The sequence below is a fragment of the Vulpes vulpes genome, chromosome 3 (assembly GCF_048418805.1).
Source record: "Vulpes vulpes isolate BD-2025 chromosome 3, VulVul3, whole genome shotgun sequence".
In the NCBI taxonomy this organism is placed as follows: domain Eukaryota; kingdom Metazoa; phylum Chordata; class Mammalia; order Carnivora; family Canidae; genus Vulpes; species Vulpes vulpes.
Window position 1 is genome coordinate 84669246 of NC_132782.1, and position 27246 is coordinate 84696491.

At 41.8% G+C, this 27246-nt stretch overlaps 1 protein-coding gene across 26 annotated transcripts; it reads right to left on the reverse strand.

Annotated features, from left to right (window-relative positions):
* Positions 1-961: 961 nt before the first annotated feature.
* On the reverse strand, positions 962-23003 carry ZKSCAN5 (zinc finger with KRAB and SCAN domains 5). Of its 26 annotated transcripts, none has more exons than XM_025986169.2 (7): positions 22903-22988; positions 21180-21696; positions 16876-17014; positions 11982-12064; positions 11569-11704; positions 5678-6286; positions 962-3312 (listed from the first exon to the last, which is right to left on the reverse strand). In XM_025986169.2, the coding sequence occupies exons 2-7, from the start codon at positions 21591-21593 to the stop codon at positions 2186-2188; spliced, it is 2508 nt and encodes an 835-aa protein (XP_025841954.1). In that variant the 5' UTR covers positions 21594-21696; positions 22903-22988; the 3' UTR covers positions 962-2185. The 26 variants fall into 26 exon arrangements, with proteins under 26 accessions (XP_025841954.1, XP_072609139.1, XP_025841952.1 ...); XM_072753038.1 differs by having other exon boundaries at positions 11569-11701; positions 22903-22978; XM_025986167.2 differs by having other exon boundaries at positions 21180-21699; positions 21960-22912.
* Positions 23004-27246: the final 4243 nt, after the last annotated feature.

Sequence of the window (27246 nt, forward strand, 5' to 3'; positions counted from 1 at the left end):
ACCTTCCATAAGCCAGCAGCACATCCCTTTCCACCTATATCCCATCCCAGTTCACCACAGTAAATATCCCACAACTGAACAGCCACCTCACACCAGGAACTACCAGTACTCCACCCACCATCCATGATGGTCCTCACTGCCTCCTGGTTGAGTGGCCAACTCCACAATCTGTTCTTACAGTCAGCATCCTGGGAGCACTCATCACACCAAAGGTCTTAGATCAGATTCCCTCAAGCAGAGCCTGAGAAAGGGATTCAGAGCCATGTGATTTGTTGAGGGAGTGCTTTTCAGGAAAAGTTTTTGGTATTTTGGTGTTTTTAAGTAAATTCTACACCCAATGTGAGATTTGAACTCATGACCCAAGATTTGGAGTCAAACACTCCCTCAACTGAGCCAGCCAGGTGTCCCTTCAGGAAGAGTCTGTATGGGAGGAAATGACACAGAACAGAGAAAGGCAAAAACCAAGCATGGATGTAGTCTCAGATATACTCTGGCCTAATCCACAAAGAGAGGATTCTGGAACAGAAGCTGCACTACAGTGCCCCGATCCCCCACTAAGACAGACTTAGTGAATCAGCCTTTTGTACCCCCCCATATCAATCAGCCAGGCTGGGGGTGTGTGGAGGACAGGTAACTCCTGCGAGGCAACTCCCATCATCTGAAGACAACTTTTCAGTCTCTGAAGGGAGAGCTGTGAGCACCCAGCAGCCAAAACTAGGGGATGGGCATGCCAGCTTGGTAAAGGGGATCTTGGGGGATGCCTGGGTGGCTCAGGGGTTGAACGTCTGCCTTTGGCTCAGGGCATGATCCCAGGGTCCTGGGATCAAGTCCCACATCGGGCTCTCCTCCCTCTTCCTATGTCTCTACCTCTCTCTCTCTGTGTCTCTCATGAATAAATATGTAAAATCTTAAAAAAAAAAAAAAGGTGGGGGATCTGGTGAGGGCACCAGTGTACAACATATACAGTCAACAAGTATTTATTATTCATGGCAAGCCCAACAGTCATTTACCATACCAATTCACAAGAAGCACTTTCTCCATCTCTAGAAAAGAGGCTCAAATTAACTCTCTTATCCATGTCATCATTCCCCCACACCTTCCCTCAAGGCAGGGCTAACCAGATCACGTACCCTTCTGTTCCTAATTACAGTTTACTTTCAAATCTAACTCCAATCCAAAGTGACACTTATTCTACACAACATTATCCTATGGAGGAGGTCTACCTCCAAGGCAACTAGGAATTACTACACATACTGCTTGGGCCAAGATTCCTAATTCAACTTGGTCCAATTCCTTCCATGGACACAGCTGCCCTCATTCTTGTGGGTGAGGGAATGAAAACCAGCCCACACTTTGGCCTGTTTTCTCTTCTCTATTTCCCTATGGTTGCTCTCTCTCCCCCATTCAGATGCAACTGAGCAAAAAAAAAATTTTTTTAAGATGTGGCTAACAGCTTCTCTCTTGAATTTACACAGTTAATTCTTCTTGCTACTATCCAACTTTGATGCTAGTAGAATCAAATTAAAAACAAGGTAAAGAATGTTTCATGGAGAAGTTAGACTGAATAATGCAACATACCATCCAGCCTCTAAACCCCAATTTTGCCAGAATATAAATACCTTAAGTCAATTTCTTTTCAAAAGCTTTAATACTCAAGATGGGAACAACAGCTGGAGCATTCTAGTGGCAGGATAATCATTTCGTTTCTAGAAAAGGTTCATTGCTGAGGTACCAAAAGAGATTATCATGCTAAAGAGTTCTCTCTTCCTTTTGCTGTGCTCTTCCCTGAATAAGCTGTCAAACAAGGCAGAAACTACAAATAAAGCTTATTTCTACTGCATTCATGAGGCTTTTCTCAGTGTCAATGTTCTGAGATTTGACCAAAGAATGAGTGCCACCTGAAGGCTCTCCTTCATCCACCATATCCAAAGGTTCTCTCTTGTCTAGGTTCTTAAGCATGAAGATGCTAACAAAAGCATTTCTCGATGGGGAAAGCAAACAGATAGCTATTCATTATGGATTCTCCCGTGTTCCTAAGTTCTAACTGAAAGATTTCAACATATCTGTAGGCTTGATTACGTTGAAGAAAATGCTTAACATTGTTATTACATTCATTATAGGAGTAGGGTTTCTCTTAGAAAGGCTTCTCTAAAATTGAGCAAAAGCTGTTCTACAACAGAAACATCTATACACTTACAGTATTTATGGCATCTGTCCTCTCATGACTTCTTAGATGTTTGAAGAGGCTACAATTCCAACTGAAACTCATTCCACATTCTTTGCATTGAAAGGGTTTCTCACCAGTATGGATTCTCTGATGTTGATTAAGATGTGACTTCAGAGTGAAGCCTCTGCCACATTCATTACATTGATGGGATTTCACGCTGGAGTAGGCTTTTTGATGTTGTTTTATGTGGGAACACTGGTCAACATTTTCTCTACATATATCACATTTATTGGTTTTTTCTGCAGTGTGAGTTCTGTAATGCTGAATAAGGTCTGAACTATAACTAAAGGCTTTGCCACAGATATCACACTTATAAGGCTGCTCTTGCAACTCAATCTTCTTATCTTCAATCACCGTCAGGTTCCAACTATATGCTTCCTCACAAATGCCATTTTTTTCATTCCTCTGACCCATGTGGAGCACCTGATGTTCAATGAGGCTGACATACTGAAAAAATATTTCTCCACATTCATGACACTGATGGGATTTCTCTCTAGAGTGGAGTCTCAGATGCCCCGCAAGGTGGGACCGCCTCCCAAAGCCTTTCCCGCACTCATTACATTTAAAGGGTCTCTCCCCACTGTGCACACTCTGATGCTGAACAAGATGGGACCTCACTCTAAATGCTTTCCCACACAAGTGACAGGTATAGGGTTTCTCACCAGTGTGGACTCGCTGATGCTGAGTCAGATGTACACGCTGATTGTAGCTTTTCCCACATTCATCACACCTAAAGGGTTTCTCCCCTGTGTGTATTCGCTGATGTTGAATCAGATGCGCACTCTGAATAAAGCTTTTTCCACATTCGTTACATTTATGTGGTCTCTCTCCTGTGGATGATTTTTTGTGAACATACGTGACTTCACTGAAATTTATCCTCTTTGAAGAGGGATGTCCTAGCACCTCTTTCACGGGAACTCCCTGCTTTCTATCCAACTTGCCTGGATGTTCATGGGCTTCTCCAAAATCTTGAACTTGAGAAACATTTCTTTGGATTTTTCCTGGTATTTCCACATCTGCTTCTGAAAATTCTGAAATTTTCTTCTTAACATTCAATTTTGTATTCTTACTTCTTTTCTCACTGCCTGAAAGAATAAAGAGGAAGTGCAAATGTCACCAGTTCTTTTATTTTAAGTATTTTATTTATTTGAAAGACAAAATGAGCGAGCGAGAGAGAACACGTGCACAAGCAGGAGAAGGGGCAGAGGGAGAGGGAGAAGCAGACTCCCCACTGAGTAGGGAGCCCAACATGGGGCTCGATCCCAGGACCCTGAGATCATGACCTAAGCTGAAAAGAGATGCTCAACAGACTGAGCCACCAAGATGCCCCTGTCACCAGTTTTTCACAGAAGAAAGATAAACTATCAGGAGAAAGGGTAATCAGGTGAAACCACTATGTGATACCAGTTACAAGGGGGAAATGTATGTACATGCCTGACGCCAACAGGAGTGAAAAGAACCTTTGGTATGTGTCCAGTGAAAAAAATGAGATGAAGAGGCTCACTAAGCAGGGTGGTGAGAATGACCGAGGCTAGGCAATCACTAGGAGGAGTACCACACTTCTTTTACACAGAAAGGAGAGAGAGGTATTCTAAAATGTGAACATGAATTAGGCAGACAGAATGAGACAAGAACAGAAACACAGCTGGATGGAGACAGCAGACAAGACTGAAGAATGGGAAGCCAAGGACTATGAGGGGGATAGAGCATTGGAAGACTACCTGATTAGGAGTTAGGACAAAAGAGGAATGAGCCAGTGAACACTACTGTCAGGAGGGTGGGTGATATGTCAATCTCTGCTCTCTTGACCCTTAGTCATCACCTGAACTTGTTTCCCAACCAGGGCATCAAATCTGTGAATGCTCACCACCTTTCCTATCTGCTCCTCGCCCCAAACGATCAGCACCACAAGGGGACAAACTGTGGTTCTGTTTACTGCTCTATCCCAAACACCTAGCACTACAGGCTTGAGATAATTATGGCTGGGTAATGGCTGGATAAGCACACAAAAGATCCCTCTTCTGATCAAAAAAATAGTGGGGGAAGATGGGTGAGTGTTAACTAGGAAACTAGTTGTAAGAGCAACTGCAGAGAAAATAGGAAAGAATAGAGACTCCTTTAAAGCAGTTGCTTCCCAGGCCCAGAGTGCTATTAGATGGCTCACCCCAACGAGGCAGCCACCAAGCAGAAAGGACAGAACTGGCCGAGGAGAAGGCTCAGACCAACCCAGAACTCTAAAGGCCTTGAGAACTTACTAAACTTCTATTTCATAATGAAAAAGGTGACAGTCACTGTTAGTGCAAATGACAAGTAGCTGGGCTTGGGGACATCAATTTAAAAGAATTTAAAAATAAATATTTTAAAGAGTTATATGAAAAATATTAATAAGAGCTTTTAATTTCACAGCATGGTTGATGGTGATCTCATCTTTACATAAGTTTAATGTCACCTGAACAGGAAGAAAAAATAAGTAAACAGGGAAAATTGTTCAACCTTACTAATAACCAAATTAATAAAAATGAATACAGCAAAGATGTCTCTTCTGCTTCCTTCATTTGTTAAAAAAATTTCTGGTCACCGTGGAAGAAATTTAGTAAAACTGATATTCTCATATGTGGTGACTGTTTGAAAAAGCAATTTGGGAATATGTATCAAGACCCATAAACATGCTTTTGGCCTTTCATCCACTAATCCCACTCCTGGGCATCTATTATAAGGAAATAATCCTAAATATTTTTTAAAAAGGGGGGGGGCACAGGCACAGTTGTCAGGACAAAAGAGAAAAAATTAGGAGTTCAACTGAGGAACAATTAAGTGTTGATGTCTCCACACAATGGCAGGTTGTCAGAAATAACAAACAGGAGGATCAGACCACACTAGACAACATGTCTAGTACTTAACTGTACCCTCTGAGTACATAAAAATAAGCTTATGAAAAAAATAGAATATACTAAATCATAACAGTTTTATTAGTTAGGACAGTGGGATTGTGGGTGATTATTTTTTCCTCTTGCTTTCTTTCTTCCAGACTTCCTGTTCTAGTATTATCTTTTTAAAATAAAATGTGAGTTAGCTAAATTGGAAAAAGGGGAAAGAGGAAAGGAAGCACGTGAGAGCACCAAAATCCTCAGTTCCTACAACAGAAAGAGATAATGTTTAAAATCAGTGAGTCAGGCAATAGCCATAATTCCTTACAAACAGAGAATTACCAGAAGAAACAGTAAGAGAGCTGAAGGGAGGCACCTCTGGGAAGAAGGAAGCTGTGGGGATGGTGGAGAAGCAATAGGTTTTGCTTACTAAACGGACAGGTGAATTAAAGTATACAGAGTAACAAAATGGGCTGTGACCTCTGCCCCTTAGCTACCATTCCCAGGACCATTCTGTGGCTCTAGGCTGATAAAACCATTTTTGCCTCCATTTATTCTCCAAACACAAACTCCCCATACATACATCTTTGGGACTTTTCTCTGAAGTGGCGCTTCAGGTGCTCAATCAGGTGGGAGTGCCGGCCAAAGTTTTTCCCACACTCCGAACACCCGTAGGGTCTCTCTCCACTGTGCACACTGTGGTGCTGGACAAGGTGCGAGCTCACGCGGAAGGCCTTTCCACACACTTGACACTTATATGGTTTCTCACCAGTGTGGACTCGCTGATGCTGAGTCAGATGCACTCGCTGGTTGTAGCTTTTCCCACATTCACCACACTTAAAGGGTTTTTCTCCAGTGTGGATACGCCGATGCTGAATGAAGTTTGAGGCTTGAAGGAAAAATTTACCACAATCATTACACTTGTGACCTCTTTCGCCACTTGTGCTTTGCTTACGGTTAGCGTCTGTGATGCTGCCAAGATCTCTTTTCTGGGAAGGGTTCTGCCTTGATTTCCCCACAACAGGGTTTACCTGCCACCTTTCTACCATGCCGTGAAGGTCACTAACTTCTCCAAACCCTTGACTCTGGGGAATGTTTCTTTCAGTGCTTCCTGCTGTCATCCAGTGAGATTCGGCGTCATCAGAAATCTGCTTTACTACAAGTTCCACATTGTCATTCCCAGATTCATAATCTGAAATAATAGAAGTAAAATGGATTAGCTATTCCCCATACTGGGAGAAACAAAATGACGCAAGGATATAGGCAATCACGAAGCTAACACATGCTAGCACAGCAGGACTTGGGAAAGGTAGCTTTAGGCTTCAGAGAGGGGACAAAGTATCCTCACGTGGAAACAGACAGTTTGGGGATGACAAGCTGGCAAGAATGCATCAAACAGATCAAATTGGGAGAGCAGTCCTTCTGTTTAATGATGGTGATACCCTCCTCAGGGAGGTACTTACAGTACCTGTTTGTGCACAGCTGTGCAACATCAAATATTCTTTTTTTATATATGATTTTATTTATTTATTCATGAGAAACACACACACACACACACACAGAGAGAGAGAGAGAGAGAGGCAGAGACAGGCAGAGGGAGAAACAGGCTCCATGCAGGAAGCCCGACGTGGGACTCAATCCCAGAATTCCAGGGTCACACCCTGGGCTGAAAGTAGGCACTAAACCACTGAGCCACCCAGGGATCCCCCAGATATTTTTAATAAAACCTGAAAATGGGTTGTGTTGCTAACCCAACCTAACCTTCACCTTCTTTTTCCTGTTTATTCATTGCTGGAGAAGAAAGATAATCCTTCCAGCTTTCTTAATCCCAAAAGAATCTGAGTTTGGTATGAACTAGTCTAAAGGAAAAAAAGGGCATTCTCTCTATACCCAGAGAAAAATCTAGTACTGCTAAGAGATCGCTTTAACACCCAATAGTCATTGAAGAATAAATACAGATGCCAGACAGACTGCAATCATCTCCCCATGTGACTGGATCAGCAACCTACATTTCACTTGACGCAGACATTTAATATGCTTTGCAGAGACAAATCTTCAATAATTAAAAAATAGGGAATATTATTTTTTTACATGCTAGAGAGAGAGAGATACCAGGGCCTATTGAGAACTTTCTAATAAACTTTTTTTGTAAGCAGAAAAGTGGTTTTCAAATATTACAGAATAACGGTAATGAGAGCTAAATTCGCTGCATGCTCCTGTGGACCAAGCCTTTAAGTGTTTTGATTTTATGGCATTTAATCCTTTTTTTTTTTTTTTTTTTTTTTTTTATGGCATTTAATCCTAACAATGACCTTTTGAGGTAGATACTGTTACTATCGCCCACCCCCTTTTTGTTGTCATAATAAGAAGTTATAATTCTTATACTGTGAAGAAAACTTGAATTTTAATTTCTTAAAACTTTTTTATTTCTCTTCCTAAAAAGCCATTTTAATAATAGAAACAAACATATAATCAAAAAAATTGTTTTTCTCTCCCCCATTTTAGTAGGCAAATAATCTGTCATCACAGGATTTTTCTCTTTTATTCACATCTGCTTGTACCCACACATTTTATTCTTATTAGAATTCTCTCCCATTCAACAAGTCAAAAAAGCACATGGTTTTCTTTTTCCAGGGGTGCATTTGCAAAAAAAAAAAAAAAAAAAAAAAATCAGATTAGCCCAATGCACCTCTTTGGTGCCATTAACAATTGCCTTTTTCCAGAGAAGGCAATTATACAGGTTGTCACACCAATAGGTTTACTGATTTGCTTTTTCTCTCTTTCCTCACTTCTTTTCCACGTACATGATAAGGTTTCTGTTGATTCTCATGGTTTATTTTTGTATCTGACAGAGGACTGTGCTTCTTGCTCAATGCTCTGCCCAGCTGGTTAGTAATGCAATGGTGAGAGAGCAGAGGAGATAAAAACGCCCAATCAGGCAGATTTGGTGCTTTATACAGATTCAGGCTCTTCACCCTCACTGATGGCCTGTCTGGCATTCTATGTTCCTAAGGTTGGCTCCTCATGCCACTCATTTTTCTTGTCAGCTGTGTCAAATATCTCCACCATGGCTTCCAAGATATTTCACTGTTATTTTAAAATTACAGTAGTATATGGTATATGCTTTTTTGCAAAAACCTGTGTGTATATAGAATATGTCTAGGGATACAAACCAAAAACTGGTAATAGTCAACAGAAGTCTGAGAATCAGGGTAGGTGACTAAGTTTTCACTTTATACCCATTTGAGTATGTTTTAAAACATATTTGATATGTTTTACTATGAGCATGGACGATCTTTTTTTTTTTTTAAGATTTTATTTATTTATTCATGAGAGACACACAGAGAGAGAGGAGGCAGAGACACAGGGAGAGGGAGAAGCAGGCTCCAAGCAGGAAGCCCGATGCAGGACTTGATCCCAGGACCCCGGGATCACATCCTGAGCCAAAGGCACACGCTCAACTGCTGAGCCACCCAGATGTCTCAGATGTCCTTTTCAAACCAAAGTTCTCCACTGTATTCGAACCTCTACTCTGCAACCTACTTCATCACCTGCTCATTCGCAAGAGGTGACTGTGTCCTATTTCAGAAAAAGTCAAAGTTCCTTGAACCTCCTACAGCCACAACCAAAGACTTGCTGGCAGCCTTCCTCTGTCATCCTCCCATCACCTCATGGTGGAAGAGCTGTCTCTCTGGCCAAGGCCAAGCCTTCCTCCTGGACCCTGGATCTCCCCATGCCATCCTATTTTTGAGGGACCACTTTCATCAATGATCTCCTCTTTCTTGCCCTAACATTTCAAACTCTCTCTTTACTAATTCTTTTAAGTAGCACTTAAGTATGCTTAAAACTCTCCCACTGAAAAAGATAACGTACATGGGGGCCTGGGTGGCTTATTCAGTTAAGTATCCAATTCCTGATTTTGGCTCAGGTCATGATCTCAGGGTTGTGAGATCAAGCCCCATGTTGGGTGCCATGATCAGCAGGGAATCTGTTGGGGATTCTCTCTCTCCCTTTGCCCGCCCCCCCCCAATAAAAAGAAAGAAAGAGAGAACGTAGAAAACTATTCATCTAAGCCATGTAGTACTACAATGATAAGCCCTCCTTCTCATTTCCTTCACAATGTTCTTGAAAGTTTATCTTCAATAGCTTTCTCAAATTCCTCTCTTTTGCAATCTTTAAGAAACTGTCTCTTGTTCCCCAATGTCCTAGACATTCCATTGAAATGGCTAGCTCCAACATATATCTATTTTTTAATTATTTTTTTTATTTATTTTTTATTTTTAATTTATGATAGTCATACAGAGAGAGAGAGAGAGAGGCAGAGACACAGGCAGAGGGAGAAGCAGGCTCCATGCACCGGGAGCCCAACGTGGGATTCAATCCCGGGTCTCCAGGATCGCGCCCTGGGCCAAAGGCAGGCACCAAACCGCTGCGCCACCCAGGGATCCCTATATCTATTTTTTAAAATCTCATTTCTGAATCTGATGGATACTTTTAAAACCTTGACCTTCTCAGTCCTGTTAGGAGCACACAGGCATGAAAATAACTTAATGTGGCCTTCTCAGAGAAGTTAGGGGGCAGAAATCATCAAACATGCTCTTAATGTAGAAGAGTATACTGGAGTTGTAAAGAGCTTGTAATGAACATATAGATTTTTTTTAAAAAATCAGAAAGTACAAATTTAACACTGCTTGGAGAACAGTATAAAAAAGAACTGTGCCAAGTTCTGAAAGCCTGAAACCCATTAAGCCTGTAAAATAATTGAAAAAAATAAAAAGATACTACCAGACTCAAATTAGACAAGTGAGGTATTTGAAATTCATTTAAAAAGAGAATGAAAATATTTGCATTACATATAGCATCTGTGCTGCATAACTAATCCCTTGAGATGAAACACCCCACCACTAAGATCCCAACAGATAAAGCCACAGAGAGCATGTAGAAGTAAATCAAAGACTAGGAAACACAAATATGTATCACTAGTATTAAAAGAAATGGAAAATTTCTAAGAATAGAAGTCAACTTTACTTTTTTTTTTTAAGATGTAATTTATTTATTCATGAGAGACACGGAGAAAGAGGCAAAGACATAGGCAGAGGGAGAAGCAGGCTCCATGCAGGGAGCCCAATGCAGGACTTGATCCCAGGACTCCAGGATCACACCCTGAGCAGAAGGCAGGTGCTCAACCGCTGAGCCACTCAGGGGTCCCTCAATTTTACTTTTTTAAATAAAAGCCTGTAAGATGGAATAATGCTTCTCAAAAGAAATTTGGCATGATATAGCTGGCTCAGAGGAGCATGCGACTTCTTGATCTCAGGGTTATGGGATAAGCCCTACCTGGGTGTAGAGATTAAAGAAATAAACTTTTAAAAAAGAGAGATTTGGCACTGTATATGTATTTCAACTAAAGTCTCCCACAGTGCTTGGTATTTAGTGATTCTTCTAAAAGAATTCATTCAAAAGAAGCTAAAAGCCATAAACTCCAAAATGTTTGCCATGGTGCTGAGATTTTTAGAATTGCTCTAGGCACATAATCAAATATGAGTTTCCAGGATCATAATTTAGAAACAGGTTCACAATGTCACTTCACGCACAAAATTCTAGAAGGGACAGGACGTGTAAAATGTAGATGGCAAGACGAATGTCACAAAACAAGCATCAGTGATCTGAGAATGGTGATGGGTGAACTAGCTATCCATGCACTGGGGAAAAGGAAGAAACTCTAATAACCACAGTTGACCCTTGAACAACATGCATTTGAACTGAGCAGGTCCACTTACATACAGATTTCTTTTGATACATATAGTCCCATAAATGCATTTCCTCTTCCTTATGATTTTAATAATACTTTTCTTCAGCTTACTTTCATGTAAGAACACAGTATATGACACATAAACAAACTATGTGTTCATCTACTTTATATTACTGGTAGGCTTCAGGTGAACAGTAGGCTATGAGTGATTAAGTTCTTGGGGAGTCAAAAGTTATATACAGACTTTTGACTGCATGGGGGATCGGTGCCCCTAACTCCAGGTTGTTCAAGGGTCAAATGTACTCTAACAAATAGTTATTCAGCAAAGTCTGAGATGCTTTTACAAGTGAGAAGAAGTATCCAATTAAGAATTATTCAATTTGTCAAGAAATAAAATACATTAACTACTACAAATCTATTAAAACCCAAGGCTGTTAGTTCTGAGCTCTTTTATCTTAAAGCACTAAAAGGAGAACATTTGCTGGATTGCAAATACTATCCCCCAAGTATTATCAGACTTCAATCATACCCTGATTATGATGGAAATAATCAGAATAAGCTGAATAATAATTTTAAAAAAAGGAATGCCAATTTACTCTTTCACAGAAAAAAAAAAGCAAATTCATGTAATTAAAACATACATGCTTTTATATAATGTGCCACAAATACTCTTTATAACAAAATTACAATGTCCTAACCCATGCAGATGAAGTAATTCTTACCCATGTAAGTAATACTGTCATAATTCTCCTTCCTGTCATCCCTATAGAGGGACTTCTGGGACTGGTCCAAATGTCCCCATTCCTCCAGGATAAAGGATACAGCCACATCAGCCACATCTTCAATTTTCACCAACTTCTGAAACATGAGATTGCCACTAAATTCCCATTCCCTATGTCCAAATTTGGAGTGAGGGGAGGAAGTGGGAGCATGGAGGAGAAAAACAGAGGGAGGGTCTGTGCTTCAAAGAGTAGAGGGAAGCACTGGGTAGAATGGAAAGCGACATTCAGGTAGGAACCCCAGATGGGCCCAGTTTGCAGTGAGACAGAACTCCTGATGGAGATTCAGGACTAGGACAACTACTTGTCCAAGAACAGACATGGGTCCTCACTGCAGGCATGGGATGCCGGCTCACCTGGGACCCAGCCGAGAGAAGTGAGGCTGTCAGCTCCTGGCTGTCCTTCAGGGGGAGGGAAGGAACATGAAGAGCAGGTAGGGCTGAGGGGGGAGAAAAAGAGGTGTAAGTCAGAATATCTCTGCCCAGTTCTGACTGCCATCATGTTCTACTTTCTCTTAAGAATCCACAATGACAAAAAAATTAAAAAAAAAAAAAAAAAAAGAATCCACAATGACACCTTGCTGTAGCAAGGCCCAATTTTTCTGCTTGGCTCCCAAAACCCTCTACATGTTATGGCTCCTCTCTCACCTAACTACACTCACTCTTCCCCCAAAAAATTAGACTCCTTGCTTTGGTCAGGCTAATCCCTGCTGACAACCTCAAGACTGTACCATTCACCTATAAAGGATACAATCTGTTCCACCAAGATCAAATCTAGTCATCTCAAAGAAAAACAGATCCCACGGCTTCGATGAAGCTGAAGCATTACCAAGAGCCCAGGCTTTTCAAACTTGAATGTACAAACAAATCACCTGGAGGTCTTGGTACAGGGCAGACATGGCTCAGCAATTCTGGGGTGGCCCCCATATTCAGCACCTCTAACAAAGCCAGGTGATTCTGGTGCTGCTCCTAGAGCCACATTTTGATTAGCAAGGTCTTGGTCCACATTCTCTTCCTTTGAGAAGCTACCATGGTTGATTAATAGTCAGCCAATTAGTAATGTACTGAGTCTACATTGTGTGTTGTAAGAACAGGCAGATAAGACAATTCTTGACTTCCAAAACCTTCACTGTCTAGTGGAAAGGGCAGACATGTAAGCCTTACTTACTTCCAGCACAGGGTAAGAGTAATATACTTGAAATCCACCCAAGCTCCCAGAGGAGCAGGAAACAGGGGCACCTACAGAGTGGAGAAAGGGAGGTGGGAGCATCAGGAAAGCCTTTCCACAGGAAGTGACTCTAGTTAAAGTAGGGGTGGGATGGGCTTGGGGGGATGGGGGTGCTTTCTGAGTAGACTGAATTGCATGTGCAATGCCTGGAGGGTCTCATCTCTAGATGTTGGTGACCTTCTGACCCCTTGCTGTGAACTTTGCTTGTCCTTTTGTCTGAGATTGACAGTCCATACAATCAGTCTATATATGCCCTAATTTGGACGGATCCACCCGGCATTAATCTTTAAGCTGACAGTTTATTATTTTTTTAAGATTTTATTTATTTATTCATGACAGACACAGAGATAGGAAAAGAAGCAGAGACACAGGCAGAGGGAGAAGCAGGCTCCATGCAAGGAGCCAGATGTGGGATTCGATCCTGAGCCTCCAGGATCACGCCCTGGGCCAAAGGCAGGCGCTAAACCGCTGAGCCACCCAGGGATCCTTTTAAGCTGACAGTTTAGATGTTGCTATGGTTTCCCTGGTCCTAAAAATGTATGTCGTTATACAGCTTGCTTCTGACCAAGGACTAGGAAGTAATCAGCAATGACACAAAAATGGAGGAGATAATGCTTAGAGATTAAAACCAGAACAGACATGGCAGTTTGAAACAAGGAGTGTGGCTACAGAGCCAAAACAGGACTCGAAGAAACAGAAGAATGTACTCTTTACTTAAACAGTAATTTTGATTTTGAGTATAGACTACATTCCAATTACAACTGGAATAATTATAGTAATTACATTCCAGATAACTGCACTTATTTTTATGATGTTCCTATAAAACCTTTTGTTTCTTTAGCTTTTCAGCAAATGGTTTTGCCCCTCTCATGCTGAAATTAGAAAACCAGCCCTCAGTGCTAACAAAGGCACAAGGAATGCAGCCTTCCCCAGTGTGTAGAAATCAAAAACCCAAACAAACACAAAACAAACCTTGTAATTTTATTGGAATAAAGAAATTGGCTGGGTCTATCTAACAGGGCAGAGGAGAGAAGCAGCACCTAGGGACAGAGGGACAGAGCAGCCTGGTGTGATGAGACTCTGGCAGTGGAGGGACAGGAGCCTGCACCTAGGAGGCTTGGTAGAAAAGCAAAACCAGCACAGCTCAGAATGAGGAGGTAAAAGTATAAACATCGAGCTGGATTGTTGTGATCAGAATCCCAGCTCTATCACTAACAGCTCTGTGACCTTGCATGAATGACCTAATCTGACTAGGCCTCAGCTTCTTTTTTTTTTTAAGATTTTATTTATTTATGAGAGAGAGAGAGAGAAAGAGAGGCAGAGACACAGGCAGAGGGAGAAGCAGGCTCCACACAGGGAACCCGACATAGGACTCTATCCCAGTTCTCTAGGATCCCGCCCTGGGCTGGAGGCGGTGTTAAACTGCTGAGCCACCCGGGCTGCCCTAGGCCCCAGCTTCTTAATTTCTAACATGAGGATAACAATGGTACCTGTTCCATTCAGTCCAGTGTGGGCATTAACCCTTGCTATGCCAACTAAGTGTATTAGACATGATTTGGGGTTTGGGATTTCTTTTTTGAACAGTTTTAACTATTTTTAAAGACTAAGATTACATTACATTCTTACATTAAAGAATAAGATTACTCATTCCTTTAGAGGTCTTCTGAAGAACAAAAGAAAAGTTTACCTTAATATGATTAAAAAATACAGTGCAACTCATTGTTTCATAATTTCTATATGATCTACTGGGTTCTTCTACACATCTAGGGTACATTTTGAGATCTGAATGATCTTATTTTTCCTCTATCATAAAACATTTTTCTAATTCCTCATCCTAAGAATTACCACGTTTACTAATCATTATGCATTAATTATTCCCAGTCATAGCATAAAAAATAATAAGAAAATGGAGAATACTCAGGATGATGTAAGAGCAAAATAAATCATCATTCTTCACTAGTCACCAAGTATTAAATTCACTGCCCAGAGTTTTGCATCATCTTCAAGAAGGTTCAAGACTGTTGACTCCTGCTTTTAGCTTTCATTAAACATAGTTGTGAATTCAGAATTTTTCATTTTCCACCCATATCAGCAAAAGAGAAGAAAATCTGCAGCAGAAAACACTATCGCTAGAAGAGTTAAGAAAATGATATGAAGAGACAGAGCAGTGCACTCTCCACGATAATGATAAAACTGAGCCCATAGGGCAACTCTTTGAAGAAGTCTACAAATATTACCAGAGTTAAATTTTCTCAAACATAAGAATCAACGAGAAACACTCTATTTCTTTTTTTTTTTTTTTTAAGATTTTATTTATTTATTCACGACAGACACAGAGAGAAAGAGAGAGGCAGAGACACAGGCAGAGGGAGAAGCAGGCTCCATGCAGGTAGCCTGACATGGGACTTGATCCCGGGTCTCCAGGGTCACACCCTGGGCTGAAGGCGGCGCTAAACCGCTGGGCCACTGGGGCTGCCGGAAACACTCTAATTTCCAAAAGGAAATATGAAATTCTCATCTACTGAATTAAACAACAGGAAGGACTTCATCAGGCAAGATTCTGCTACCAGATTCTGGATCATATGATTTTGCAAAAGGACAGTATTCATTTTTCTAAAGGGAAAAGGGGCATACGGTGACGGTATTCTTTCCTTTTTTATGATGTTTGTTATCAAAATGTACTTGATATAAAGAGGTTTAGTTCTTATTAAAATTTCCTTGAGAATTATTTTTTTATTATCCTTTGATTCTTCTGTAAATTATTCATAAAATGACATATGTAAAAATAATATATAAAAATAATCTAATAATAATATAACAAATAAAGTAAAATTATGTATGTACATAAAATAAAAGGGATCTCTTGGCCCCAGATGGTAAGCAGTGAAGACTATTTTTTCTGGTACACTGAGGGTTTAATGAGTTGCTACAAGCAAAGCACTGGGAACACTTGCTGATACCCAGTAAACACTATATAAGCAACAGTTGCTGCTGCTCCCACTTTGGTCACTATTATCACAGTGAAAGGAAATCTGGAAAAGATAGGAGCCATGGAACATGTGAAGTGAAAGGCCTGACCTCTAAGGAGAGCCTAGAAGAAAAAGCCTGGGGCCAAACCTGAAACCCAGACTCATGATACCTTCTGCATAGTTCTGAAATCAAAGGCCTTCCTCTCATTAAGTTAGACACTGAACTAATTTGATAAGAAAATCTGACCAGAACTGATGTGAAGTTATTTAAAAACCTTTATTTAATCCACTTACTATAAACCTGCATACATTTCATTGCTGAAATATTAACATGTGGAGTCCCACTTCAAATCCTGATAGTACTCTAATGTATGATACATATAAATCATATTCCCTTACTAAATCTGAAAATGCTGAATCCTACAATATACCTGACAGCAAGAGTTTCTGATTAGGGTTATAGACCTATGGATATTTACCATCCTAAATAAGATACTCAGCAGTTCACTTTTTTTCCCTTCATGTTTCTTTTTTTTTTTTTTTTCCCTTCATGTTTCTAATACAAGTTAATAAAATTGAGAGGGGGGGCGGAGAGGAGGGAAAGAGAGAGAGAACAATCACTTTAAAGGTTACTGTGAAGCATTGCTTGAAATAGCGGTCAGAAATGAATGTAATGAGGAACTGGAGAGCTGTTCTTACACAAGCAGTAAGAAAACAAAATCAGTGAGATGGAGCCAGAAAACTGTCATAAAACAAGCACGACACTTTTGTAAAAGACTTCTGTAGATCTTCTGACAATACCTGTACTTAGAGCTGTCATCACCATTACAATTCGAACAGAACTGCAGTACATGGCCTCACCATCCTACCAGCTGACCTCTCTCTGAATGCCAGGGACTCAATTCCAGGTCCCCAGCCCTTTCCAAGCCCCCGATCCTGCTGACTGCAGGAGGCTGCCCCACCCAAAGTCTCTCTCACACAGATACCGCTTACCCACACAGCCAGGGTGCCCACTCTCTAGCCACATCTGTTTCAACGAATCACACGTCCTCACCATTTTCATCCAGGATATGAGGCTTCTGTGGCTCCTGTTCAGACTGGGGCTCCACGGACAGTAGCTGGTGGCTGAGGGACTCCTGCACAACTCCAGGTGGCACCATCTTCTGAGGAAGCACTTCAGGACACACCACGATCTAACAAGCACAACCACACCAATCAGCACACTGCAGAGGGGGCTATGGAAGAATCCAGTAAATTCACATTCTTCTTCCATTCACTCTTTTTGCCAAATATTTTATGTGCATCTACAATGAGCCAGACATACTTAACTCCACAGTGGCTTAACAAACCCAGTTTATCTCTAGGTGAAGATGAATTCCATTAAACATATCCACCCACAGATAAATACATAATTAAAAACCATTATATGTTAGAAAGGAGAAGAAAATAGTGTCTTAAGACAGAACAGATGAGACCTACTTTAGAGAGAGTGGTCAAGGCAGGCTTTTCTGAGAAGTGTCACTTTAAGTAAACACCTAAGGGGCAAAGAAGTCTGCCAGGGGAAAAGCAAGAAGTGTCCAGGCAGAGAGAATGACATAAGCAAAGATCCTCAGGCAACAAAGAAGGGTCTGATACAGTTGAAGAACTGTAAGAAAGCCAGGGTGGGTCAAGTTTAGAAGGGGGAAAGTGAGAAGCAGAATTTGGAAAGGTCAATACAGGACTCAGAAAGCCACACTCAGTTCCTTGGTGGACCCTGTTCAAGTAGGACAGATATCAAGACCAGAGCTAGTTCCAGTCCAACATGCTAAGTACCCCCATCTTTCTTTCCCTCGGCCCTAGAGGACACACAATTACTGCACCACAACCAGTCTCCACAATCTGTCTTTTCTGGAAGGTACTAGCTTAGTAGCATCCTAGCAGGTAATAAGATCCTGCCTTGAGACAGAACTGGCAACCCCCCCCCCTTCCCCTCCCAAAGATTTCAAAGCACTTAAAATGTTAACCCTCTTAGCACTGGCAAAATGTGACATAGGAGTTACGTTAACAGGCAGCTGCCAAACAGTTGGGACAAAGATCATTCTGCATGGAAGTTTGTGTCCTTGTAGACCCACTCAGGGTAAGAGCTAAAATGATGCCAAGTATGTCAAAGAGCATGTCAGCACAAAAGAATCAAAGCAGCCTCTGAGGTCTCCTGACACTCGGATGGAGAAACAAAAGAGGAGAGGTAAAGGATAAAGCCTGGGAAAAGGTCTTCCAGAGACAAGAACTGCCTGGAGATAAAGCTGAGGGGATCTAGATGGCAGGCAGACAGAAAGGCAAGGCGACCGGTGGAGGCCCTTGAGAAAATCTCCTCTATGGGCCTCAGACCCCTGACTACCACTAAGAAATATTATTTGTCTCTTCCAAAGGCGGCTGCATATCACAATGAGAGAGGGAAATGTACATATTGGACATAAGTCCTCTGTTTAAAAAATCCTTTCTGTCTTTAACTGTATTTTTGAGGGCAGCCGGGTGGTGCAGTGGTTTGGCGCCGCCTGCAGCCTGGGGTGTGATCCTGGAGACCCGGGATTGAGTCCCACGTCAGGCTCCTTGCATGGAGCCTGCTTCTCCCTCTCCCTCTGCCTCTCTCTCCGTGTCTATGAATAAATAAATAAAATCTTTAAAATAAAAAAAATAAAAAATAACTGTACTTTTGAATATTTATTATAAAAAAAGTAGGGAAAAGTCTGTTCGTTAATGTACAAAATTAGGCTTAAGAAAGGAATAAGGAGGGGATCCCTGGGTGGCTCAGTGGTTTACTGCCTGTTTTTGGCCCAGGGCCTGATCCTGGAGTCCCAGGATCGAGTCCCACATTGGGCTCCCTGCAGTGGAGCCTGCTTCTCCCTCTCCCTGCATCTCTTGCCTCTCTCTCTGTCTGTGTCTCTCATGAATAAGTAAATAAAATCTTAAAAAAAAAAAAAAAGAATGAATGAATGAAGGAGATGTTATCATGAACCTCTACTTTTTGTCCTGACAGAAACAGAAAGGTTCAAACATTCCCATCTGGAAGACAATCATTCAGTATAGCCAAGGGTCAGTAGAAATTCCCTCTGCTGCCTACTTGCCTCATGAAATGAGCTAAACCAGCTGAAGATGAGGATGTTCTGGAATGTCAAAGTACCTCTTACCCAGAGATGAAGAATAATGAGACTGGGACCTTACAATGAAGGGCAATGGCTCTCAAGAATGAGGGAGGGGCACTTGGGTGGCTCAGTCAGTTAAGTCTGATTTTGGCTTAGGTGACGATCTCAGGGTCCTGGGACTGAACCTGATGTCAGGCTCCCCGCTGGGGTGTGTGTGTGGAGTTTGCTTGTCCCTCCCTCTCCCCTGCTCACGCTCTCTCTTTCCCAAATAAATAAATAAAATCTCAAAAAAAAAAAAAAATCAGGGAAATTCTCTAACTAGCTTCAAACTCTTGTGACCTAAGGTCTCCCAATTTTTGCTTCTTTGCTCAAAAAAAAAAAAAAAATTAAAGCTTAAGGAGAATGTGACCCTAGCAACAAGAAGGCAGAAGGTCAGATTATAAATGAGTAAGAAAAGACAAGAAGATGTAACAACGTAAAGATACCAATCCTCTCTAAATTAATACATGATATACTGCAACACCCATCCCCCCAAAAAACCAACAGGATTTTTGAAGTGGTGAAAACTAAACTAAGTAATTCTAAAGTTTGTAAGAAACTTTTTAAGAAAAAAGAAAATGTTGTCAAAAATTTGGAAAGGGAAAAGGTAACCCTATCAAACACTGAAAACACTTTACAGAGCTCAAGTAATTAAAATAATGATACAGGAACAAATAATAAGATCAATAGAACAGAATTAAAAGACCATAAATACATGTAGAAATTAATAAAGATGGTATTTTAATCAGAGAGGGGGAAAAAGGATTATTATACAAGTTGGTGGGGCAACTGGAAAGCCATCTGACTTTTATAAAAAGTCATAACCATATCAAACACCATGCACCAAAATAATACTAAGAAAGAAAGAACGAACGAACGAAAGAAAGAAAAGAGTATTAGAAAATTTTCTTATAATATTGTAGTGGAGAAGGCCTAAGTATGGCACAAAATCCAGAAACTATAAATTAAAAGATATAAATGGACTACATAAAAATCAAAAACCTTGCAAAACAGAAATCTCCATAAACAAAGACAACAAAGTGGAAAAATAAACTTGCAACTCAGACGACAGACACAGTGCTTTTTTCAAAGAGTTAAATAACGTAAACAGATAATTCACAAAAAAGGTACACACATAGGGTGCCTGGCTGGCTCAGTCAGTGAACTGACTCTCAATCTCAGGGTTGTGAGTTCAAGCCCCACACGAGGTACAGAGTTTACTTTAAAAAAGGGAGTACACATATAACCCTTTAACATATATACTGTGGCCAAACTCACTCATAATATGAGAAATGCATACTAAAAGAGCATAGAAGTGCAATATTGCATCTTTCAGATAAGCAATAACAAAAAGTTGAATAACATCACATTATCAGACTGTGAGCAAAAAATTTCTCTTGTGCCCTTCAGTTGGGAATAAAAACTGGTATAAACTCTACTAAGGGCACTCTGTCAACAGCTGTCAAAATTACAAATGCATATGGCCTCTGAGTCAACAATCTGACTTCTTCTAAACATTTATTCTATAATTAATGATGAATGTAAAAGACAGTCATTGTGACAAAGTATGTTACAGTAAAAGCTCAGAAACAATCTAAAGGAATAACTTAAATGGTTTTCAACAGGAATTAAACTATGTACTCCATCCCCTCGATGGAATACAACACAGTTTCAGAGAGTGAGGCAACATTGTTTGCAGTGATGTAGAACAAACCAAGATACAAGAAAAAAGCAAGAGGCAAAAGCACACAATGATTTAAAAACATTTGTGTTTTTTAAAAGCATGTCATCCACACGAATGCTTATATACACAGAAGAAAGTCTATCTCTAAGGACATACAGGGATCAGGTGACAGTGGCTGCCTCTTTAGAGAACCAGGCAGCCGGAAAGTTAGGGTTGGGAGGAAACTTACTTTTCATAAAAACCTTATGCACCTTTTGAATTTTGTGTCATTCAAAAAATAGATACAGTAATTTTAAAAATAAATAAAATCGCTGACTGTCTTCTCCAGGTTAACACACTGGATACTGCTTCTCTTTGCTGGAGTGGCAGGAAATCTCCACAGTGTACCTAATCCCAGGAGAACAAAAGAATATGGATGAAGCACCTGAGCGCGAAAGATCTCACCCCTGCTCAGCAGCACCTGCCTCTCTTCCTCTCCTTCCTCATTGCTCTAACATCTCCCCATTCGCTCACCTGTTGTCTGCGTTCCTCTAGTTCTCTCTGTATATTTTCTACCACAGCCACAGCCTCTTCTCCACTTTCTGGGTGATGTTCTCTCACCCAGGTCTGGAACTCTTCAGGGAGGATGGTCAGGAACTGCTCCAGCACCAGCAGCTCCAGGATCTGTTCCTTGGTGTGCAACTCGGGCCTCAGCCACTCGCAGCAGAGCACCCGGAGCTGGCTCAGGGCCTCCCGGGGCCCTGATGCCTCATGGTACTGGAAGTGCCTGAAGCGCTGGTAAAAAGTCTCAAACACTGGAGGGTTGTACTCCTGCATCCATGTGCAGTCTTCTTCTTCCACCTTCACTATTAGGAGGTCTTCTTGCTCCTGTGAAGTCTCAGTTGGAGGGTCTAAGTCTATAACTTCCCCAGACTCTGTCATTATCATTCCAACTCAGAGGGCTATCTCTCCAGGTTAGCTGCGTGACACAGATCAAATCTGTTTTCTGCTCTTTAAGATCTTCTGAAGGACACTTCCATTAGTGTGCAACCTACTGATACATTGGAAATCATTATTAGCAAAGAGGTGACAAAGAGGTCATCTATACTAAAGATGACCAATCAACAGAGTAATTTACTTTAAAATACAGACTACAAGACAGCCATCACTCCACCCATAAAACTACTAATAGAGAAAATTTCCAACATTTTAATAAATGTAAAGAACAATAAAAATCTGACATCAGGCCTAACAGAACACAATTTTAACGATGAAAAACATTAAATTTCATATAAATAATTGGGCAAGACTTACTAACTAGTCCAGACGTAGTGTCTGCTTTTCTCTACCACAAGTCAAAACAGGAGTGAAAAACATTACAATGGTCAAAACGGGTCCTGTCCTTCATGCCACAAGAGCATGCCAGACCAAAAAGACACTTCATTGGTCCCGAAGAGAAGCACAGTTATAAGTACAGATTTGGACCTGGATTCTTCAGAATCTCCCCTGACCCCATAGCCACGGGAACCCGGCTGGTCAAGGTTAGAGACAGGATTCTCCTCTGTACACAAAGCTCATCCTCTTTCCTCCAGGCACCTGTCCCGGGGAGCTCTCCTGGAAGACCAAGTTCCCGCAGGCAAGCTTGGGAAGATAGGTTTCTTTCCACAAACCGAGAGAAAACCCGAAGCCGACACTTCGCAACACTTCCTTGCCGGAAGTAAGCAAGTCCAAGCTTTCCCTGTCCAACGGGGTCGAGCCATCAATCCCACCGCCGAGAGTACTTCCGAGTCCTCTCTAGGAATCCCGGAGGTCCTCGCCTCGCAGCGGGCGGGAGCTGCCCGCCCAGACACCGCCCCGGAGGGGCTGTGGGCCAATCAGCGGGGAGTTGGGGCGCCTCCGACCCGGCCATTCCCCGCCCACCGAGCCGCAGGTTCTGCGTCACTACAGCAGGGGAGGAAACGGAGCCCGCTTGTACCCACCCTAGCTCAAAAGCCATTTAAACAGCCCGGGCTCCACCCCTTTTCTTGGAGTGGGAGCAAGGGACCGGGCCTTGGCTGTACCGAGTGGTTGCTAAGGCAACAGTTGCTACTGTCTGATTGGCCGTGGAACTTGGGCTCCGCCACCCTCAACGCTCTGCGCCCCACTTCGAAGTAGGTTCGTCCCTTACCGAGAGCCCGCAACCCTAATTTCTGTTTAAGTCCTTCGTTTTCTTCACCTGAACCCTTGCCCCTCCCCACACGTCTCCAGACACACCCACCTTTTCACCACCGCATAGCTTACCCAGCCCGAAACCTTCAACGTCAGACGCGGAGTCGGAGGCGCCTACAAGTCCCAGGAAGCCTCGCGCGGGCCACGCCCGCCAACCAATAGGGCCGCGGCTCTCTTTGCAGCCTCGGTCTCGAGGACCTATCAGAATGCGGGAGGAGAGGGAGGCGTTTCCTCGAGCGCTTCCGCCGGGAAGCATGGGGTCCGGGAGCTCTGCATTCCTGCAAAGAAGAGAGCTTCTCCATCCAGGGCTTCTTTTGCCAAAGGGATGCCCTTGTTAATAACCTCTCGTTTTTGTGTGTTTGCAAATGCCTAAATTGACACTGCGGTACGTTTGTACGATTTGTGTGGTTCCACTTTCTATATTTATGTTGCCTGGCTCGCTTGGTGTGTAGTGTGAAGTATAGATCTAACTCTTTTTCCAAATCACTACCGAGTTGTCCCAACATTTATGAAAAAGTCTGTCTTTACCTCCCATTGATTTGTGATGCTGCCTTTATCATACACTAAATTCTCATGTTTTTGTGGCCTCTTTCTAGATTTTCTATTCTGTTGCATTGGTCTCTGTGTCTATGCATGTGATACTATGCTGTTTTAATTTATTGAGGATTAATAATTGGCTTTAATATTTCTTAGGGCAAATGCCCCGCGCTGTGTTTCTTCTTCAAAGTATTTTTGTTTCTTTAGTTCTTTTCCAAATTAACTTAAGATTCGGGTTGTCTTTTTTTTTTTTTTTTTTAAGATTTTATTTATTTATTCACAAGAGACAGAGAGACAGAGACACAGGCAGAGGGAGAAGCAGACTCCAAGCAGGGAGCCAGACGTGGGACCCGACCCGGGACTCCAGGATCACACACCCTGGGCCGAAGGCAGGCCCCAAACCACTGAGCGACCCAGGGATCCCTTAGAGATTCAGGTTTTCTAATTCCAGAGAGAAGTATCTATTGGGATCAGTTTTAATTGATATTCACTTCGGGAGAATTGCCATTCTTATAAAGTTAATTTTCCTATCAAACATGGTAGGTTTTTCCATTTGTGGGGAAAAAAGGCTAACTTTGGATCAGGAGTGTTTTAAAATTTTCTTCATATATTTTGTACATAGCGTGTTACTGTTTATTCCTTTTTTAAAAAATATTTTATTTATTTATTCATAAGAGACAGGCAGAGGGAGAAGCAGGCTCCCCTCAGGGAACTGATAGGGGACTTGATCCCAGGCCCGGGGGATCCTGTCCTGAGCCAAAGGCAGATGCTCAACCACTGAGCCACCCAGGCGCCCCATTAATGTTCATTCCTAAGTATTTTATCTTTTTTTGTTAGTATTGTGAATAGGGTTACTCTGTTTTTAACAGTATGTCTGTTAGTTTTTGTTGCCTAACAAACCACACCAAATTTAGTGACCTTAAAAAACAATCACTTATTTTGCTTATGACTCTGTGGGCTTGTGATTTGGTTCAGGCTTAGCTGAGTGGCTTTACTGCAGACTCCTTTTGTCTGTGGTCAGCTGCTGTTGAGATAAGCACTTCTCCTTCTGGGGATTGGCTGGTTGTCAGTTGGAGTGCTAAAAGGCATTCAGGCCACATACTACCCATCACCTGGCAGCCTAGCTCAGACTTACTCACTTGGTGGTGGCAGGTTACAAAAGCAAGAGACCAGAGGTCGTGAAGGTTCTTGGTCCTAAGGCTTGACATTCACACAGTGTCACTTTTGCCACATTCTTTTGGTCAAATCAAGCCACAAGAACAGCCCAGATTCAAAGGGTAGGGAAATAGACTCCACTTCTAGAAGGGAGGGACTGCAAAGTGTAGTCCTATACTTTTTGTTTGACTTTTTTGGCCATTTTTGCAATATACTACAATAGGATAGTATCAAGAGAAGAGAAAGGAGCGATGATCCAGTTAGTACTGGAAATGGACTTTTCACATAACCATCCGTCTGAATGCACAGGTCGGAAGGTCTGGAAAGTGCTGCTCTAAGCACTTTGAATTTTGTCTTTATATTAAGCCAGATCTTGAAAGAGCTGAATACTTAAACAACACTCCTTCCTCCCTTCACAGAATTAGCTCTTTTGAATTGTGCTTTGGTGCTTGCCATCAGCTAACATTGAAAGAGCATTAAAATCCATTAATTTGGGGTAGCCCAGGTGGCTCAGTGGTTTAGCCCTGCCTTCGGCCCAGGGCCTGATCCTGGAATCCCGGGATTGAGTCCCACGTCGGGCTCCCTGCATGGAGCCTGCTTCTCCCTTTGCCTGTGTCTCTTCCTCTCTCTCTCTCTCTGTATCGCTCATGAATAAATAAATAAAATCTTTCTTAAAAAATAGGATATAGGAAAATTACATTTAAAAAATAATAAAATCCATTAATTTTATTTATTACAGAGATTTTAAGATTTTATTTATTCATGAGAGACACACACACACACACACACACACACAGAGAGAGAGAGAGAGGCAGAGACACAGGCAGAGGGAGAAGCAGGCTCCATGCTGGGAACCCAACGTGGGACTAGATCCCTGGTCTCCAGGCCCTGGATTGAAGGTGGCGCTAAACAGCTGAGCCACGCAGGCTGCCCTTATTACAGAGATCTTAAAATACTGTCCACTATGTCACATAGTGTCCTTTTCCTGGGCACTCATGGGAAATTTCTCTTCCTGCTTGGTATCAAGAATAGCTGGATTTCTCCTAAGCTACTATTAATAGTTTGCTTTTACCCAAGATACAGTGCATGTCGTGTAACTGATCTTGTTTTTCTCTTGCATTGGCTACTAAGGCTTTTCAGAGCCAAACCATGAGCTATCTTTTGCCAGTACATAGGAGCTTACAGTAGGCAACTCGTAATCTCATTTTATCCCTAGCCCCATTTATCCTTGTCCTATTTTATCGCTCCTCGGCCTTTTGGCTAATATCAAGTATGTCCTTGCCCTATATTTTTTTTTTTATCAATTCTTGAACTTTCTTTTTTTAAGATTTTATTTGTTTATTTGACACAGAGCAAGAAAGCACAAGCAGGGGGAGCAGCAGAGGGAGAGGGATAAGCAGGCTCCCCACTGAGCAGGGAGTCCTATGCTGGGCTTGATCCCAGGACCCTGGGATCATGACCAGAGCCAAAGTCAGATGCTTAACCTACTGAACCAGCCAAAGCTCCCCATATAATTTTTTCTTAAGTAAACTCTACCCTCAACGTAAGGCTCAGACCCATGACCCTGAGATCAAGAGTCACATGCTCCACCAACTGAGCCACCCAGGTGCCCCTATGCTTGCCCTATTTTTAAATTATTTTTAAAATTATTTTTTAAAGGTGAGACAGTATATCATAACTAGAGCCCATACAACCCAAAGGCAGGAGCTGTTAGAACCAGACTGGTAATCAGCTGGTAAGCAGACAAACTTGATGGGAGGGGATGAAAGATGCTTGTAGTGCCCTCTCAGTACTTGCTATTCACTTCCAGATTCCATAATTAGTTATATAACTGGATATTTTCTGAAGCTAGGTTTGTCTGTACTTAGGAATTTGCATTCTGTCCTTTGTTACTTTACCCATCCTTTGTCACCTGGCCCTAGTAGAAGCCTTGTCCGGCAATACTGGGAAAGAACTTCTGACTTCCTCCCAGGTTGTGATAACATTCCCACAGAGATGAATAAGTAGACTTGTACAAAGTTTCTGCCTTCCAGGGACTTTCAGACCATTTGGAGAGATCAGATATAAACATGGGATCACTTATATCATTAAATTGTTATATATGTCTCCAAATTTCTAGAATGACAAACCTGAGCCTTGAGAATAATGAAGTTGTTTCTTTAGAAATGAATCTGTCATAAAGACATATCCTAAAAAATCTGCCTTCACCTCTTTCATGCCCTGTTAATGTCTAACCAAAACAAAGCACAGACTAGTACAGCCACTTAGCTGCTAAAGCATAAGATAGGATTTAACTCCCTGTGCTTTTGCATAACTTTTGGATAAATCATTAGTTTGTAATTTAAACTTTAGTCCATAGAGGGATCCCTGGGTGGTGCAGTGGTTTGGCGCCTGCCTTTGGCCCAGGGCGTGATCCTGGAGACCCGGGATCGAATCCCGCATCGGGCTCCTGGTGCATGGAGCCTGCTTCTCCCTCTGCCTCTCTCTGTCTCTCTCTCTCTCTCTCTCTCTCTGACTATCATAAATAAATAAAAATTAAAAAAATTTTAAACTTTAGTCCATAGAGATGTCATATGGAATTCTGACCTTACCTGGGACTTTGAATTCATAAATCAGCATATTAATTGTACTCATTTTTTTTTTATTTGAGAGAGAGACAAAGCATGAGCAGGGGTGGGGGAGAGGAGGGAGTGGGAGAAGC

Excerpts from the sequence above, each read along its gene's own strand:
- ZKSCAN5 (XM_025986169.2), bottom strand. The coding sequence starts at position 21,593 with ATGATAATGACAGAGTCTGGGGAAGTTATAGACTTAGACCCTCCAACT. Across the intron at positions 17,015-21,179 it reads TAGAGGAACGCAGACAACAG|ATCGTGGTGTGTCCTGAAGT; the intron begins GTGAGCGAATGG and ends TGTGCTTGTTAG. Across the intron at positions 12,065-16,875 it reads TCATATCCTGGATGAAAATG|CCCTACCTGCTCTTCATGTT; the intron begins GTGAGGACGTGT and ends CTCCCCCCTCAG.